Consider the following 20331-nt stretch of genomic DNA (forward strand, 5'->3'; position numbering starts at 1 on the left):
TAACTAACTAACTAACTAACTAACTAGCTAACTAACTAACTAACTAACTAACTAACTAACTAACTAACTAACTAAGGGCATAGCAATCAATCAATCAACCAATCAACCCACTTAGTTGGTTGATTGGTTGATACTAAATAATTAACTAGCTATCTAACTAACTGACCAACTGGCTGACTGTATCGACTAACTGACCAACCGACTGTCTGACTAAGGAACTAACATACTCACATACTAACTAACTAACGAATGAACTAACTAACTAACTAACTAACTAACTAACTAACTAACTAACTAACTAACTAACTAACTAACTAACTAACTAACTAACTAACTAACTAACTAACTAACTAACTAGGAGACTGACTGGCTGCTATAACAAACTAACAAACCAACTCACCAAACATAACAAACTGACTAACTAACTAACTATCTTACTTACTAACAAACTAAAGAACGAACCAACAAACCAACTAACTAACTAGCTAACAGACTGACTGGCTGAATCTATAACTAACTGAATGACTGACTACAATCCTCACCTCATAATCTGGACTCATGCCACCAGTCACATAGGATGAGTGTATCACAATGTGGAGGAGGGAGTTGCTGGTCTCTTACCTGTGTCCATCATTCAGAGTAGGGAGTAGACCGGCGGTACAGGGGCCTTCTTTCTTTCTCTCTTTCTTTTCTCTCTCTCTCTCTCTCTCTCTCTCTATTCTTTTTAGCTGTTTCTTTCCCCCTGCCCACCCCTCTTTTACAGTAGCTCAACCATCCCCACACTCGGCACGATCATACTCAAACTGAGACTCGCACACACCCGCCCAGACGGGGACCTTTTTAGCGCTCCTGTCAGGAGGGCTGGGACAGACGCATGCCACCACGACGAGAGAGAGAGAGAGAGAGAGAGAGAGAGAGAGAGAGGCAGCCCTCTCCCTGAAAAATGACCTTTATCTATTTGGTTAAATGCAAATAATCGGTAGGGACGTTTTTTTAAAAAGCCATTTGCATCAGCAGTTCAGATTAAAGACGGGTGGGTGGGGGGTGGGGGATGGTATCATCAGCATCAAGAGACATAGACCAGAGAGAGAGAGAGAGAGAGAGAGACTATACCTATCTATATCTTAATTGTTATTATTATTACTGTTAAATCTGTTTAATTTAATTTAATTGAACACTACCCACCCCACCCAGAAGCACACACACACACACACACACACACACACACACACACACACACACACACACACACACACACACACCCACTTGCTCAGGGAAATTAATGGGATGTGTCATTTCCACATTTTGATTTACAACGGCTACTTGCCGCTGCTGTCTCCTGTGTCTTTCTTTTCAGTTTTCTTTTCAGCGTTGAAATGATACTTGCATGAAATTAAAAGTACTCCTCCAATGACCTTGATTTAGAGTGAAAATGTATTGGATCAAATTGTTTACTGAAGTTCGTGTTGCTTTAAATTAATCCCACCTTATTTAACTATTTTCTAGTGAAACTCCTTTTACTAACTTTGACAACAATATCAATTGTATTGTTGAATGTTGAATGTATGTGCAAGCGGCGGCTGTTGGTCCAAAAAAAGAAGAAATAGGTCACAAAGTAAAACAAAGTACCGTACATTGCTGGCTTTACACATATATTCAAGTACATTTTTTCTATTCAAAATTTTTTCTATTCTGGTTTTATCACTTACATACTTATTTTTTTGCCTGTTGTTTTAGACGTGAGATGCTATAAATCTATCTGACTATCTATCTATCTGAATAAAATCGACTGCATAAAGAACAATTTCTCCAAAAGAGTGCGTAACTAGTTGCTATGTTTGTTAGTTATCGATAGTAAGTCAATTAGTTAGTTAGTTATGCAGTCAGTCAATGGTGTGGTTTGAGCAGCCGCACCTGTCCTGGGTCTAGATAATTGGGGCCCAGGATCAGAGTGGCTGCATACCTGTTGCTTGTTAGACCAACCAACAAGCAACAGGTATGCAGCCACTCTGATCCTGGGTAAAAACCCCACCAACCCTCCACAGACACGATAGGAGCCCTTGTCATGACACGTGTCCATCTGCTCCAGGGCTTGTTCCACCTAGCCCACTCTCTACAAGAAACTGTGTGACTGAAAGCCGGTTGTCTGTGTTTCTGTGCCGGAGGTCCCTAAGGACGCCAGTTGTTGTTTTTTGGACATTTGTTGGTCTAAGGTATGGTTCATGGTACCATGTTTCAGAGTCCAGGCATTTGTTTTTATTTTTTTGTTCTCTGCTTGGTGGTGGTGGTGGTAGTGGTGGTGGAGCTCTCCCTGGCCTCAATTTGGTGTCGGGGTATGTGGTGCTGGGATGATGCGGTTTGAGCAGGGTCAGAGTGGCTGCATACCCGTTGCTCGTTGGTTGGTCTAACAAGCATCAGGTAAAACCCCCATCCCAACACACATTCACGATCGGAGCCCTTGTCATGACACGTGTCCATCTGCTCCAGGGCTTATTCCACCTAGCCCACTCTCTACAATCAACAGTGTGCCTGAAAGTCGGACATCTGTGTCTCTATGCCGGAGGTCCCTGAAAAACGCCACTTGGGTGGCTTGTGGTAAGTGAAATTGCCACAGTTAGCTCTAGTTAATTATTATTATTATTATAATTATTAAGAATAATTATTATCATTATAATATTGACACCATTAGTCAGTCGGTTAGTTTGTTAGTATTAAAGTCAGTAGGTCACTTATATAGTTAGTTATTTTGTAAGTTATTCAGATAGGTAGATATTGATACCATCAGTCAGTCACTTACTTACAATACTTAATTACTCCTTATGTGGTTGGTTATTTATTTATGTATGCAGCATGTATTTAGCTAGTTAGTGAGTTAGTTATATATTCAACCAGTTAGTTACTACTTTGTCACATGCTGACACTGAAGAAATGTAATCTAACGAAGAAAGGTGATCAAGTCTAGTCAAGCTTTATTTATATTGCACATTTCATACACAGGACAACACAATGCGCATACATAGAGTAACGATACAATCAAAATACAAGTGCAAGTGCAGAATATAAATATGCATATCAACAGTTGTTTGTTCAATTATACAAAGAGGTAGTGCAGTATATACAAATTTCCCAACACACACACACACGCACACACACACACACACACACACACACACACACACACACACACACACACACAGCTTAGTCATGGTCCGTAGTGAAAACTAAGGTTTTTAACCTGCTTTTAAAAGTGTTGAGTGGGGGCCTCTCAGGTCCTCAGGCAGGGTGTTCCATTTACTAGGGGCATAGATACAGAAGGCAGACTCCCCTGCTTCAGAGTTAGTATGAGGGATGGTTAAAAGTGCCTGTGGACTTTAGAGTTAATATTGGTTCATATTTAATGAGCATATATTTTATAAAATGAGGTGTAAGGCCATTTCAAGCTTTGTATGCAAGTAGCATGATCTCAAAATCTATTCTAGTTTTAACAGGGAGCCAGTGCAGAGATCTAAGAACAGGTGTATTGTGTTCAGGCCTTTTTGTTACGATCCATACGAAAGTATGGATTCGTTTTTCAGAGTCTGCCTTTGACAAAAAGCCCCTTAATTTTGAAATGTTTTTTAGATGGTAGAAAGCTTATTTTGTCATCTGACTGATATGGCTCTTAATATTTAGGTCACCGTCTCTGATTACAGTCAGATTTCTGGCTTCACTTTTGATCTCCAGAGACAGACTACTTAAATGAGCCGAGTCTCTGAGCCTTTGCACCAAAGATCAGTATTTCTCTTTTACCATTGTTCGGTTGTAAAAAGACATCCATAGATTAATATAATAAATACCCTGAATTAGGACATATATGGGATGAAGGTTATCAGAAGATAGGGATATGTACAGTTGTGAATCATCTGCATAATTGCAATAATTTATTTTGTGTTTCTCTATAACATCTGCAAGTGGGATTATATAGAGCAACAATTCCCAACCTATGGGCCATGAGGGTATTGCAAGTGGGCCACCAAATCATGGGCAAAACACATAGATTTTATTGAAAAAATAAATACAAAATTATTAATTACAACATTTTTAAAATTTAAAATATATTATATAATATATAATATTTTTTAAATATAAAAAAAAAAAAATCATTAATGGTATTTTTTCTTTAAAACCTCAAAAATGCATCATCACTGATAGATAGGAACACATGTTAGGGCGTACTACGTCCAACCACACCACGATTGACATGCCCATTTTTGAACTTGAGGTGATCATCAAAATGGACAGTTGGCTAGCATTAGGCATACTGAAAAGGAAAGAAGCCATTAGTACATTATCCACAAGCGAAGTCCCGGCGGGATGTCGGAGAGGCAGGTCAGTACTGCCTGTCAAACAAAAAAGAAAGGTTCAGAGAAAGTATAGCGCTGAATATTTATCATTGGGACTTTTTTTGAGAGGCACAGAAGATGAACGCTGCACGTGGTGTGTTCCTAGATTTTATCAAACTAAGCTCTGAAGCAATGTAGACTGCACTGTCACCTCGAGACAAAACACCAACAGTACATGTCCAAGCCACTTTGATTTTTTCGATAGGAAACTCAAGGAGCATCAGGGCAAGAACAAAGTCATCGAAACGTTATGCATGGGCACCGAGAACGCAAAGGCAGTGGAAGTGTCCTATCGGGTCGCCCAACTCAAAGCCAGGCCTGCTAAGTCACATTAAATCAGGGAGAATTAAATTCTTCCTGCCACAAAAGTGATTGTGGGGGTGATGTTGGGAGAGAAGGCGTGCAAGCCAATGAACCTCATCTCACTGTCTGATAACTCAGTCAAACGCAGGATTGACGAGATGGCAGAGAATGTGTCAGAACAGCTGATAACGAGTGCAACTCGATGAATCGACAGACCTCACAAATTTGTCAAACCTGCTTGCCTATATAAGTTATGAAAACAATGGAGAGATAAAAGAGGTGTTCCTGTTTTGCAAATCTTTACCGAACGTGTTCAACTGCTGAGGCCATTTTCGACATTGTGAATGCGTTCATAGTTTCAAACACGATCGATTGGTGCAAATGCGTGGGAGTGAGCGCCGATGGGGCCCATGCAATACTGGGCTAGCACAGTGGAGTCATCACCCGGGTGAAAGCTATGGCTCCACTCGTAGCATCTGTCCACTGCATTCTGTATATACAGAGCAGCGCTGGCTGTAAGGAAAATGCTGCGGATCTAAAGACAGTTCTAGATGAGGGGGTCAGAGTCAACTTCATCAAAAGCTGCCCACTGCAATCAGACTCTTTCTTTGATTTTTGTGACGATATGGGCAGTGACCATAAAGAGCTTCTGTTACACACCAAAGTCTGGTGGCTCTCAAGGGGGAAGGTACTAATGCCACTTTTTGTTAAGGATGTGGTCAAGTGAACCCAAACGCAGGACACACATGGTTTTAGGAGTATGTACAGGAGTTTAATGTGTAGACAGACATGTTCAGCCACTTCAATGGACTCAACCTCAGTCTCCAAGGAAAAGCAGTGACCATGTTCAATGTCTAGAATAAAATAGAAGTAACCATAAGAAAAATGGATATGTGGGCCAGGCGAGTTGACCAGTCAAACTCATTGACTCATTTGGGAATCTGTCGGATATTTTGACAAAGGAAGAAATGCGCTTCCTGTCACCGTAATAAATCATGTCAAATAGCACCTGCGCAGATTGAGGACCAAGCAAATACTTCTCCATCCCAGATGTGCAGTGCAGCTGGATCGAAAACCCCTTAACCAGCCACAGTGACGAGACCCTCACAGGCCTGAGCCCAAAAAAGAAGGACAATCTTGTGGATCTCTCCTGCGACAGCGCATTGAAACTGGCTTTCTCACAAGAGTACCTGACAAACTTTTGGCTTCATGTTGCTTCTGAGTATCCCAATCTGCCCAACAGAGCTATGCGATTTCTAATGCCTTTCCCGATCACGTACAGTATCTCTGTGAGACTGGCTTTTCAGCGCTTATGGCATTGAAGACGAAATACAGGAATAAACTGAATGTTGAGCCAGATCTTCACCTGAGACTGTTGTCCCTTAAGCCAGACATCAAGCATTTGGTGTCTGCCACGCAGCATCAGCCTTCTCATTAGGTGAGTTAATATTAATGTGCTTCTGTTATTGTTGGTTTTATCAGCACTGGCGTGAGTCATTAGGCTACATTAAAAACACTGCGCCCTTCAGACAGCGCTTACTAGTGACAGCGCTTACTAACATTACTCAAACGTTCCATAGATAAGGTTATAGATGAGATAAGGTTGTTTTTAACCCACCTCTTTTTTTGTTTTACCACTACTGCACTGTATGTACGACAATGCATATGATTGTTAAAATATACGTCCTATGAAAACGCACTGCTTGGCTCCCGTACTACTTCTGGTTGGATGTGGGCCGCAAACACTTTTGAGATTTTCAAGTGGGCCATGAGTCAGAAAAGGTTGGGAACTGCTGATATAGAGATTACTGTAAATAGTAATGGTCCAAGAATTGAATCTTGGGGTACTCCACATATAATACCCATTTTGTCTAAGGCAAAGTCTCCAATGGACACAAAGAAATGTCTGTCCTGTAGGTAGTTTCTGAACTAGTTTAGAACAAGGCTGGATAGGCAGACCCATTTTTCTAATCTCTCTTATAAAATATCATAGTCATCAGTGTCAATGGCGGCACTGAGATGAAGCCGCACAAGAACAGTTTGTTTGTTAGAATCTGTGTTTATATGCAGATCATTCACAACTGTGATAAGTTCACTTTCTATGCTTTGGTGAGGTCGAAAACCAGATTTATAAAGGTCTAGAAGGCTGTTTGATGTTAGATAGTTGTTAAGCTGAAAATAAACTGTTTTTTTCAAGTACTTTGCTGAGGACTGGCAAGTTGGAAATGGGCCTATACAGGTACTCCTCACTTAACGACCTACCTGTTTAATGACCGTTGGGACTTACGACCACGTCTCTGACCAGTCTGTATTGTGTGCAGCGTACAATACCGTGGCGTGGGCCCTGCGTGCATAACGTCTCAGCGTCAAGCATCTCATTGTGCATCACGGTTCTCAGTCTCAGTCTCGTTCACGCAGTCTGTCAGTATTCACTACACTAGCATTCTCGATGGCCACGCCCCCTTCCCGTGAAATAACACGGGTCTTCGTTTATCGACCAATTTGCTTAACGACCCGGCCCTAGGAATGGAACTTGGTCGTTAAGTGAGGAGTACCTGTAGTTAGCAATAACTGTTGCATCGAGATTGCTCTTCTTCAGCTGTTTTAAGTACTGCGAGAAATATACCTGATTGAAGAGAGCAGTTAATAATTTGGAATAACTGTACTACAGTGAATACATTTGAATACATGTACTACAGTAAGCAGTTTAAGACAGTTTTAAAAAGTGTGGTAAGGAGAGGGTCCAAGTATCAAGTGGAGGACCAGAGCTGTCCAAGAATACTGTCTAGTTTTTAGGTCCAAGGCCAAAGTGAGACATGGCAGCAGTAATATTAATGGAATATTGGAGAGTAGGTTCATTTCTATATCTTGAGGTACTATTGTTCCCTGTGACAGCAATAATTTTGTTTTTGAAAAATATAGACGATGATGTGTGTATGTATGTGTGTGTGTGTTTTGTAACTGACGTTAGGTGGAGGAAACCCCATGTAAGCACGGGGAGAACATGCAAACTCCACACAGAAAGGCTCCAATTTGGGAGATAACCCGCCGGAGCACGGTGGCAACAGCGCCCCAGGTGGGAATTGAACCCAGGACCTTCTTGCTGTGAGGCAGCAGTGCAATGCACTTTACAATGTCTTCTTTTGCCGTGGAGATGGTTCTACATCTGGTGTGTCTACTGTGAGAATAATAAGATGATTAATAAGTCGATCAACAGTGGAGAACAGCACTTTGCTATTTTTGATATTTTAATTGATTATTTTACAGAAGAAGGACTGTCTGGCCTGTGTCATTTCTTTGTTGTAGGGATTGAGTCTATTCTTGTAGATTTTTGGGTGAACCTGAAGTTTTTTCTTTCTCCACTTGTATTCTGCCTGGCGACACTCTCTCTTAAGCTTCCCAACAACAGTTCATTTCTCCATGGGGATTTGTGTTTTTCTCTGTTTTTAGTTTTAACAGGTGCAATTGTGATTCTACAATGTTATCAATGATGTTTGGTAAATCAAATATTTAAATTAGCAACATCCATAACACAGGGTACGGTAAAATTAAGTCCTTTTGATATGACTAAGTCCAGAGTATGCCCCTTATTGTGGGTGGGTCCAGAAATGTTGAGTGAGGTCAAATGCCTGATCTATCTCTATCTATCAAAAGGGTTAATACATTTTCTAGCATCTGGATCTGTTTGATTGTCAACATGAATATTAAAAGTAGCTCAGAAAATTCATCAAGAAAACCATATTAAGATTTTGGTGGAGGAGTGCAGAGTAAGTCCAATGTTTTTTATTTATATATATTTTTTAACCTATGCTGTCAGCATGCTGGGCATACAACACAGAGTATTTGTATGCCATTGCATCTAGAACAGAGTTAGTCTGCAATTGAAGTTCAAGTTCTCAACCTGCAATGCTACTCTTAAATTCTTAAATCATCAAGAACTGCTGCAAAAACTCTGTCCTGTGGATGATCTGTGGGATGACAAGAGCACAGCCATTGGTTATAGAGAAGCACCACCAACCCCCCTCTTTGGAGAACTATTTTTGATGTTTGGGTCTATAAACAACTGATCACTACTCCAAGAGGGGGAGAATCACCACGGGTGAGACAAATAAACAGAACCAAATAACATTTACACAAAAACATAGGACGACAACATGTATTAAAAAACAGTTAATTAGGTCCAGGAAAACTGGAACTACAACTGGTCCCATGGCCTCTTCCTGTGATAGTTATGGCTGTAAATGAGGGAAGAAAGGAGAGGAATGCAACTGGGAGGGTGCTGGGGTGCACTCAAAGCAGGTGTGCTGGTGTGTGCGTGTGTGTGTGATGGGACCGCCTGTGTGTGTTTAAGATGCCTGTGTGTGTGTGTAAGATGTCCACTGGTGAGTGTACATGTCCAATGTTCATAGATAACAGACAACATCCTTCATAGTTTGGATGGAGGCTATTGTCTTGAAAGAGATTCGTCCTGTTGTAGAAGGTTGTGAAATTGTCCACGTAGGGGATGCCTCTGTTACAGCGGTAGCCCTTCAACCAGATATGCAACTGCCTTTATCTGTTATGACCGGAGCTAGGAGGGCCCCAAACGCACGACACAGAGATGGAGGATGTTTATTAGACAACACCGTTGAGATGGCCGGAGGGATCTGGTCAGGTAGGGATGGAGCAGGGCAAAGCAGGGATGATGATGACGATGACGTCGATGGGTCCAGGAGGAGAGATGGGGAGCCAGGCTGGATGGAGAGGGACGGACAGGCTTAGTCGAGGAGTGGAGACAAACAGGTTAGGGCAAGACGAAACAAGGAGACTTCAACTAGGAGCTAGGAACAAAGAGTTAGGAACTAAGAGCTTGGCACTAGGAACTTGCTAGTAGCCGTAAAACTTGGGTAAGCTAGTTGATGGTCTGGCAATGAGTGACTGGGGGCTGGAGAATAAATACTGTGTGGGTGACGAAGGTAATTGATCCCAGGTGTGTGAAATTTGCTTAAGGGAGGAGCTGCTGATGGGTCAAGAGCGGCCTGTAGTGGTGCTGGGCCTAACAGTACCCCCCCCCCTCTACAGACGCCACTTGGCGGACATCTGGAACTGGAAGGGAAAGTGGGGTTGAAATCTCGGATGAGGGAGGCATCGAGGATCTGTTTCCGAGGGACCCATGAGTGCTCCTCCGGACTGTACCCCGCCCAGTCCTCAAGGTACTGGAGGCCCCTCCCCCGGCGCCACACATCCAGAAGGCGTCGCACTGTGTAGGCCGGTTGATCATCGATGGTGCAGGGGAGTGGTGGGGCCTTGGCGGGGAGGGAGAGGGGGCTGGAGACTACCAGCTTAAGCAGGGACACATGAAAGGTTGGGTGGACAGGGAGGGAGGGAGGGGGACGGAGACTTACGGCACAGGGGTTGATGATGGATACAATAGGGAAGGAACCAACATACCGGGGAGCGAGTTTTCTGGAGTCCACCTTGAGGGGCATGTCCTTGGTGGAGAGCCACACCTTCTGTCCGGGACATACGTGGGTGTGGGGGCACGGTGCCAGGTCGCCTTCCACTGTAACCTGATGGATTGCCTGGAGTAGGGCAGACCGGGCCCTCTTCCACGTCCTCCGGCAGCAACGGATGTGGGCCTGGACGGCGGGTACGGCGATCTCAGCCTCCTGGGTAGGGAACAGCGGGGTTGGTAGCCCAGAGAGCAGGGGAAGGGCGTCAGGCCGGAGGAGGTGTTGACCAGGGTGTTGTGGGCGTATTCGGCCCACGGCAGCTGGTCGCTCCAGGAGGAGGGGTTGGTGGTTGTAAGGCAGCGGAGCATGGCCTCCACCTCCTAGTTTGTCCGCTCCATCTGGCCGTTGGTCTGGGGGTGAAAACCGGAGGAGAGACTGACCTGTGCCCCCGGGGTCGAGCAGAAGGCGTGCCAGACCTGGGAGGTGAATTGGGGACCTCTGTCTGACACCACGTCTGCCAGGATGCTGTGGCGGCAGAACACCACGGCCACGAGCAGGTCTGTGGTCTCCCTTGCCGATGGTAGTGCAGGGCGAGGAAGTGGGCCGCCTTAGAAAAGCGGTCCACCACCGTGAGAATGGTAGTGTTGCCTCGGGATGGTGGGAGATGGTAACAAAGTCCAAGAGGAGGCCGGAGTGGGGTCGGGTGGAGGTCATGGACCGGGCGCAGGTGGGACAAGCGAAGACGAAGGACTGGGTGTCAGGGAGCATGGTCGGCCACCAGAAGCGCTGTTGGACGACGGCTAGGGTGCAGGTGATCCCCGGATGGCAGCTGAGGCTGAACATGGAAGCGTGCAGTGTCAGGGATGAACAGGCAGTTAGGGGGTTCGGTACCTGGGTCGGGCTAGTGTTCCTGCGCTCAGGTGACAAGAGACTCGATTTGCCAGGTGAGCAGGCCCGCAAGGCAAGGGGGTGGAAGGATGGGGTCGGGATCCCCAGCATTCTTCTCTGCTGTGAACATGCAGGACAGTGCGTCAGGCTTGGTGTTCTTGGTGCCTGGGCGGTAGGATAAGGAGAAGTTAAACTGGACGAAGAATAGCGCCAACCTGGCCTGCCAGGAGTTGAGCAGCGTCGCTGTCCAGATATAGGCCAGGTTCTTATGATGTGTCTAGATGACGAAGGGGTGGTTCGCTCCCTCAAGCCAGTGGCGCCACTCACCTCCATAACGGCCAGGAGTTCCCGGTTGCCCACGTCATAGTTGCGTTCGGGGGTGGTGAGCCTGCGGGAGAGAAAGTCACAGGGGTGGAGCTTACTGTCGGTTGGAGAGCACTGGGACAGTACTGCTCCTACCACCGTGTCCGAAGCATCCACCTCTACCATGAACTGGAGGTTGGTGTCGGGCTGGGCCAAGACCAGGACGAAAAGCGGCTTTTGAGGTTGAGGAATGCGGCCTCGGGGGTCCATTTGAAACTTACTGCGGTGGAGGTAAGGGCTGAGAGGGGAGTGGCGATGCGGCTGAAGCGCCGGGAGAAGTTTGGGGTTGGCCACTCCGTCACAGCGGCCACCTTTGTGGGGTCCATCCCCAGCCTTCCTCAGCCAATGATGAACCCTAGGAAGGAAATTGACGGAACATGAAAGATACATTTCTCGGCCTTGACGAAGAGACGGTTCTCCAGGAGCCGCTGCAGCACCAGGCGTACGTGTCTCTCGTGGTCGGAGAGGGATTGGGAAAAGATCAGGATGTTATCAAGGTACACAAAGACAAATGAATTGAGAATGTCCCGGAGGTCATCGTTAATCAGGGCTTGGAAGACTGCTGGGGCATTTGACAGACCGAAAGGCAATACCAGATATTCAAAGTGTCCGAGCGGGGTGTTGAAGGCAGTCTTACATTCGTCCCCGTCATGGACCAGGTGGTAGGCGTTGCGGAGGTCTTGTCTTTCCTGGCGACAAAAAAGAACCTCCCGCCCAGTGGAGATGACGAGGGGCGAATGATCCCAGCGGCGAGGGAGTCGCGGATGTAGGTCTCGATGGACTCCTGTTCGGGCCGGGAGAGGTTATACAGGCAGCTGTAGGGGAGGGGGGCGCCTGGCAGGAGGTTGATTGCACAGTCGTAGGGGCGATGTGCCCTGCTTGCTGAAAACCGGGGCCAGGTCCAGATATTGCGCCGGAACAGAGGACAGACAGACAGACAGACAGATAGATAGATAGATAGATAGATAGATAGATAGATAGATAGATAGATAGATAGGTAGATGATAAGAACCTATGCAGCAAACTTAGTGATAAACAACAAACTACCTAAAATATAAGAGATAAAAACAATTAAGAACATTTTCAAATTAACACAGAGGTGACCTAAAACAATTTGGTCGTATACAATGACTTGTGAAATCAAGAAATATTTAATATAGAATAGTTAAATTTTAATATTGACAGAGGAATAATGTGACATAATGTAACAGAATACCAAAGGTCATGAGTGGCGGTTGCCATTTTAAACTTGGCAATTACTATGAGTAATATTTACAAACAACCCTTCTTATTAGAGCAGTTACCATGAGGTCAGGCTAAGACTGTACAGCTCCTAATCATGTTTATAGAGTTTTAAAACCCATACCCGCCTGTGCCCAGGGTTTTCCCAGAAGCACTTTTTTCCTTCCTTGTTTACTTAGGCCTGAGCATGTGTACAGAACATACGCCAATAATAGCAGTTTACATTTCCTTGTCTGTTATAAAGCCCCCTTCCCCCTCTCAGTGTTTTATAAGCAGTATCAAGGATACATGGTACAGGTACATATACTTCTCAGAATATACCATTGATGTGCCCAAATACTGTATATAACCAATGTTAAATACAAACAAGTTTGACCAGGATAATAAGTCCATAATAACAATATTCCAACTCTCACAAATATGTCAAGAAGTGCACAAAATAGATTTATATTTAAAAAAAAAGCTTGAACACAGCCATTTTTAGTAATTGAATATTAAAAATGTAATATTTTATTGAATAATTAACAATGTGTTACTGTTTGATAATTTATTCAGTAATTAGGGTGTGTTTTCCAACACTTACAATGTCAGTGCAATCCATAAAGACACCCCATTGCAAATTATTTTTTCCATGGTTTTCCACTGTCCACATCATACCACGGTCATATTTTCATAATTCTGATATTTTGTGATTCCATGTATAGTTTGTTACAGTTCTGTGTTATTACTATCCAAAAATACTATATAGCATGCCAAATGAATATGTGAACACATTTATTTTATTATGTGCAAAACCACAGTAAGCATCAAATAGTATGTGAATGGTACCAGGGTGACATACTATATCTGGTGAAATATCGTAGTATGCAAACACTTTTTCATGAGGCCAAGACACTGGAAAAGGTTTCCATGCAGTGGCGCAGCTATATAACGATGTAGTTGGTTTTTAAGTGCTTTATAATGGCATGGTGGAAGAGCAAACACAACAAACTTTTAAACTACACCTTGTAGATCTTTTGCTAATTTCTCGCCTCAAATTTGTTCGGAAACAGATGTTGGTGGACTGATTAGGTGAAGTAAGTGAAAGTTTACGTACTGCATACATCGGGCTCACAGAACTGGGTCAAACGGTTCCAGAGTGGGTGGGGGAGCAGCAGCTTTTTCAGCAGCGCACACACTGAAATGGAGCATCAGGAGCAGGAGGGTTACAGGGGCATGTCAGAATGGCTCAAATGCATTATCTGAGTGGTACTTTCTGCAAAAAAATTCAAAAACATCTTTTGGGGAGCTCAGAGACCTAGTTTAACCTGTTGAAACGGAGCATAATAGGTTGCCTTTAATAATATTTGTTTAGGAACGTCCGGAAGGGGAGCGTTAAGGGGAAAGTATTTGTCCTATCGTTGCTGCTGGTTCCATTTATAAGTGCCACAGCCATCGTGGGTATATAGTGCGTTCTTTGTCTTTGTCGCTGCCTCTACTGTTCTGAGGAAACGTACTGTCAACGGTTGCCATGGCTCAGAGATAAAAGCAATGCACAGCTTTTCCTAAAAGCTAAGGACATCTGGGGGAGGTGGAAAGGAAGGAAGAAGAAGGAGGATGACGGTTGAATCTTTCTCATGAAGCCGCCCTAAGACATTGACACACATATTCACAGAGAATGTGAAATGCTGACTCATTGGTTGTTTTTAACTATGATATATCAAAAAAATCATGATTGTAATGCATTTGTGTAATTAAAGGTGGGTGTTATGGTAATGAATGCACCTTAGCTGAGCTTAGCATAAAATGACAGAACAGACAATGACAAAAATTAATACTCCATCACTACATTCCCTCACTACTCCTTATATTATCATGTTTTAAATGTATATTCCTTTGTATGAACTATGAAAGAAATATATTTTAAAGAACTTTTTTGGTGTTTTATGGCGGTTTCATGAGAATGGCCCGATACAGCCAGAAAACGGAACCTCCTGGCATGTCAATTCAAATGCTTAAAATATCTACAATTTCAACAACAAGGTTAATTCTCAATCAATAAATCAATAGATAAATAATAATATAAAAGATATAGTTGCAGGCAGCAGTGGGCAGTGGGCCCTTCGTTAAAGTTCAATGGACGAGTGTGCTTTGGCTCTCTGTTCCGGTGTGTTTTGTGACTGCAGCCTGGTCACAGAATAATTCTATGATCGTGGCTATCCACGCAATCCACGGTGTTCACGGCTGTGGGTGGGTTTCCTACCTTCCTGAGTGTCACTAGACCACAGTGCTATCACGTGATCTGTCTACTCTCTGTGTACTCTCTGCACAAAGTTCTGACGTCAGTTACATCTGCACGTGCCGCCACCTTGGTGAGGTCACGATTGTTGACCAATCACTAGACTGCAATGCTATCGTGTGATCTGTGCGCGCCGTCATTTGCGCGTGTATGTGCTGCGGCGATTATAAAAAACATGTTTTTTTTACTAAATTATTCCACAAAAATGCACCGATCTGGACCACACTTGAACAATGGCAAGTAGGAACTGCCCCAAATATAAATTTCATTCATCTTGTCTGTGAGTGCGGTGGATCCATGAGATCCATAGACTACTGATGTCAGTTTTTCATTATCAAAAACAATAGGGCTCCCCCTCCTTTGGGGCCGTACTACTAATAAAAGTAGACTAAAACGAAAATTGATTAGATACAGTAGATACTTTATTTATCCCCGGATGGAAACTGCAACATTACAGTAGCTCACAGCATAGGCGATAGGCAATCACAATAAAGTAATGAAAATAGAAAATATAATATTCTTTTGGAATATACAATAATTATAAAAATAAACAATCAACAAGAAAACAATAAACCTAATTTTCAACAATTTGAAATGTAAAAATGTAAAAGTAGGAGAATTGGCCTTTTAACAACAACGACAAATAATAATAATAATAATAATAATAATAATAATAATAATAACAATAATTATAATGGGAATATGAATAATAAATAAATAAACACACCGCTGTGAAGCGTACCCGCTCACTATATAGATAAAAGCGGCTCATTCTAAGGTAACACCGACACAAGGATTCTTACTTTCATGGGATTATACATTCATTAAAACATACTTATGAATATTGAATTCCATTTATTCGACCAAGTCAGTTCTGTGAATTCACATTCATCACCTATAAGCTTGACCTTACTTGATCTACAATGTTGTAGAAAAAAGATTCCCATTCCTATAAGTTTCCTATGGGAGATGCCGCTGTTGGAGTCACCAGTTTATACACTGTGGACAAAGCACAGAGAATGTCACATGTGCCACAAATGAAACTAGAACACTACTGTACAACATTAATCAAACAAATGTACAAATTATTTTTCAAATGACTGGGGTCAATCACCTTTGTGGCCACAGAACGCTTCATGTGTACATTTGCTGAGGTTGGAAGTGAAGGTTGAGCTAAAAGCTGACTCCAAGTGGAAAGTATTGGTCATGACAGCTGAGTTGCTCTTTTTCTTCTTCTTTTTTTTTTAAATTATTATTTTTATTTATTTATTTTTACATTTATTATTATTATTTTTTTGACTACAGATTTCCTTTTAACTGAGCATGTGGTGTGGCAATGAAAGTCCACTAGAGGTCAGTGCAAGTTAACTGATTTAAACCAGTAAAAATCAATTTTCCAAGCGCATGATGGTCAGATAGGTTGCCGACAGTACAGATAAGAAAAAATATATATTGGTAGTGAAATGATGAAATACAGGAATAGAAAAAATATAATCAAAGGCAGCCAAACACAGATTACAATAAACTTAAAACCCAGTGTGCAGACATAGCTACAGACAAAGAAACAGATAGACGCAGACTGACCTGCAGGCAGACACTAATAAAAAGATGGGAAAATAAAAAGTAATGTTTCCAGCTGGAACCCTTTGTGAGTGATGAACCATGTTTTTGGTTCCAGAAAGGACCTTTCAGGCCAAGGTTTTTTAACAAAGTGTCTTTTCAAATTCATGCCATTTAAAGGTATGCCTATGTTGAATAACTCAAAAATATGTCATAGGAAGAAGATTAAGAATCGTCCACTAAATAAAGTGGTTCTTTAGTTGGTGACAGTTCTTCTAAGAACAGCGCAGCCGTTTAAAGAATCAATTAAGAACCATTACAAACTGTTATATTTCTGCAGAAATAGAAGAAATACTATAGTCAATGCACAAAAAACGGATACAAAATGACTTCAGCAAAAGTGACCACAAAGTACCACACAGTAAGTTTAGTATATACATATATATTTGCACTTAAATGTTTTTAAAATATTTACATTAAAAGTATGTGTCACATCCAGTGCCCTGATACAACACAGTGCATAATATGGTATTAAGTGCTACCGGATAGTGATAGTAATACAGGATATGATACAGAATGCGGCGGCGCGACTGGTGTTCAACCAGCCAAAGAGGGCACATGTCACTCCGCTGCTCACCGAGCTCCACTGGTGACCTGTAGCCGCCCGCATCAAGTTCAAGTCTCTTATGCTGGCCTACAGAGTGATTGCTGGGAATGCTCCCTCCTACTTAAATGCTCTTGTAAAAGCACATGTTGCCCCCCGGATGCTGCGCTCGTCAAATGAGCGTCGCCTGGCTCTGCCGGCCGTACAGCCACGGCAATCCAGGCTGTTCTCATTTGTAGTTCCACGTTGGTGGAACGAGCTGCCAAAAATGACCAGAGCAGGGACCTCCCTCTCTGTCTTTAAGAAGCACCTGAAGACCCAGCTCTTCAGTGAGTACCTCCTGTCCTAACCTACAATTGCTTAGCACTACCTAGCAGTATTTATTGTTACACTAATGTTGTTGTTACACTAATCCCTGTCGCAATGTAGCTGAATGTTTTTCTCCCTTGTAAGTCGCTTTGGATAAAAGCGTCTGCTAAATGACTAAATGTAAATGTAAATGTATATGCTTGTGTATATCCTGATTACAATTTAAAAATCTGTATGGGCGTCATAGTCGTTTACAAGTATATGGACCTAATGAATCATTGATGAGAAATCCACAATCAGCAGATTTATAGATGCTGTCCGTAGTATTTCCCTGCGGTCAGCATGCTTGGCATACAACATTAGGTATTTGACGGAGTTAATCTGCAAGGTGAGGTCAATTTCTCAACCTTTAAAGCCAATATTTAAATTGTAACCAAGAATTTCTTCCAATAAATCTTATGGAATGACAAGAGCACAGTATTTCTGTCATACATTTATGGCCACCACCACCCCCCCCCCCCCCCCCTCTTCAGAGGACTATTTTACCATGTTTGATCAGCTAAACAACTAATCATCATTGGTCAAACATAGGAACAAACATGTATTTGGCAAAACATTATTAATTTGGCAAAAATTGGAACAACAATTACAGCACAAGGCCTCTTACATCTACAACAGCTATAGCAATAAAGGAGAAAGACATAATCAGGAAGGTGTTCAAGGGAGTGTGTGAGGCAGATGCTGGCAGTGTGTGTGTGCATGTATGTATGGGATGTCTCAACCTGTGTGTGCATGGGATTGTTCCCCAATAAGTGCTGGTGTATGAGGTCAGAAACTTATTGCAGTGCCTCCAAGCTGCAGACAGGTTCCGCAGCCACCCACGAGCCCGATAGTGCACAGACACCCCATGCCCGCACAAACATTCCGAGCACAATGACCCAGAAGAACCCCAAACCCCAAGAAAATCAGAGCCCACAGAGAAACACGCACACGCACCCAAAAAATTTGCAAACCAGTCCCCAAATGAACAGGCACCCAGCAGTGCTCTTTACAGCCCCGGCTGCCACCCAGCACATCACCCACCTACAGTACACCAGGCCTTGCGTTTTAGCACTGGGAGTGACAGGCGAGGCACAACCAGGCCAAAGCAGCAACGCAGCAGGCCGTGCAGCCCCACACTGCTTCATTTTGATATATATAAATAGAAATCATTGATGTTTTTCAACTAAATGTAAAAATCTATCTTCGGAAAAATGGACTGCATCTTATGTAGAGCTTTTCCAATCTTGCGACCACTCAAAACGCTTTACAATACGTGCCTCATATTCACCCATCGATGGCGGCAGCAACCATGCAAGGCGCACACATGCTCGTCGAGAGCAGTTAGAGGTTCAATGTCTTGCTCAAGTGCACTTTAGCGCGCTCCCAGGGAGGCCTGTCCCTGTCCGTCTGTCTGTCTGTCTGTCTGTCTGTCTGTCTGTGTGTCTGTCTGTCTGTGTGTCTGTCTGTCTGTCTGTCTGTGTGTCTGTCTGTCGGTCTGTCTGTCTATCTGTTTGTCTGTCTGTCTATCTATGAATGTATGTATGTACAAATACTGGAATAATGGAAAAATACTGTGATGCACATTTGACGCTTTGGAATGTAATATAACGTACACATATTTGAAATAAACAATCACTCGAGATGTCAAAAGTGAAAGAGAGACAGAACACACACAACCCCCCCGCCCCCACCCCACCCCCCGCCTCCCCCCCACCAGGCTTTGTGAGGTGCTTCCCAAAGCCTCGCGAGAAAAGTTTACTATGGAGATTTATCACTTTTTGTGTCTGATCACATGTCTCTCTTGTTGTTGCGTTTCTCTCACTGTCAAAAGAGAATATGTTGCACACATTCCTTCGCTCTCTCGCTCTCTCTCTCTCTGTCTCTCGCTCTCTCTCTCTCTCTTCTCATCTCCTCTGCTCTGTCCATGCTCTACTGTTACCTGTTACATAAGGGATTGGTGTAGCAGTTCAATTTCTTTCTTTCTTTCTTTCTTTCTTTCTTTCTTTCTTTCTTTCTTTCTTTTTTATTGTGATGTGTTTATTAGCGGTGTCAAGCCATATAAAAAGAAAATAACGTGTCGGTCCACGCTGAGATTTAATAGCACATCTTGCAACAAAGTGGATGGTTATTTTCTTCTCTTTTTTTGCATTTGGAAATACATGATCAATCAATTGTATTTCCATTCTTGTACAAATCCCCTTATATGGCTCTTATTTCCTCTGTCCCCATCAGGAATAACACGTTTCTTATCACAGGACATTGTCTTGGCTCGGCTCAGTGGAATATTCCAGGAGAAGAATTCCGTCGATCCCGCGGGGAGGAACACTGTATCAGAGCCACTCTTGGCGGTCCCTGCACATATCATGCATATGGAGGGATTATTCTCATAGAAAAAAAACCCTCCAAAAAAACAAAAAACAGAAAAAAACATGAATTCCAGCTTGTAAAGCATCGGAATGCCTCAAATGATTCAGCCCCGGCAGCCAATTCCTCTTTCTTGGAAGTCCTGCTGCTTCGTCACATCGGAGACCAAATGCCTCGGATTCCTCCTCTGACTTGAGTCCGGGTGATGTATTTTGCTGAGTGGGGTAATACAAATGTTTACTCAAGGCCCACCTGCGCCGTTGTCCACACCACTTTTTTGGCGAAAGGAATAGGTGCCCGGAGACGTAGTAGTAGAAGAAATCCCAGAGTGCGGTGTTTCCACGCTCGCTGGGCTCTCAGCCGTTAAGATTTACTCTCACGTGGACCAGCGATGTTCAATTTCCTTTCATTTCGGCATTGCTGGATGTACGATAATTATCGTGTTCGTCTGATAATTTGGACCTTTGAACGATGCGTGATCAATAATTCTAAAAACGCCAAAATGTACGATAATTTCGGCATGTCATAGTTTCCGAGTTTTTGTTCTTCCTAATAGTGAGATGG

General features: G+C 43.2%; 1 protein-coding gene across 1 annotated transcript in view; it reads right to left on the reverse strand.

Moving 5' to 3' along the window:
* pou2af2 (POU class 2 homeobox associating factor 2) overlaps positions 1-10960 on the reverse strand; it is a gene marked incomplete at both ends in the record, with an annotated part of 22168 nt that extends 11208 nt beyond the window's left edge. Inside the window, 3 exons of the mRNA XM_080006762.1 lie at positions 9754-10006; positions 10142-10177; positions 10766-10960. Coding sequence (XP_079862888.1) covers positions 9754-10006; positions 10142-10177; positions 10766-10960 — 484 coding nt within the window. The remainder of the gene's footprint in view (positions 1-9753; positions 10007-10141; positions 10178-10765) is intronic.
* Positions 10961-20331: the final 9371 nt, after the last annotated feature.

Source organism: Zeus faber (genome assembly GCF_960531495.2).
Source record: "Zeus faber genome assembly, chromosome: 9".
NCBI classification, from domain to species: Eukaryota; Metazoa; Chordata; class Actinopteri; order Zeiformes; family Zeidae; genus Zeus; species Zeus faber.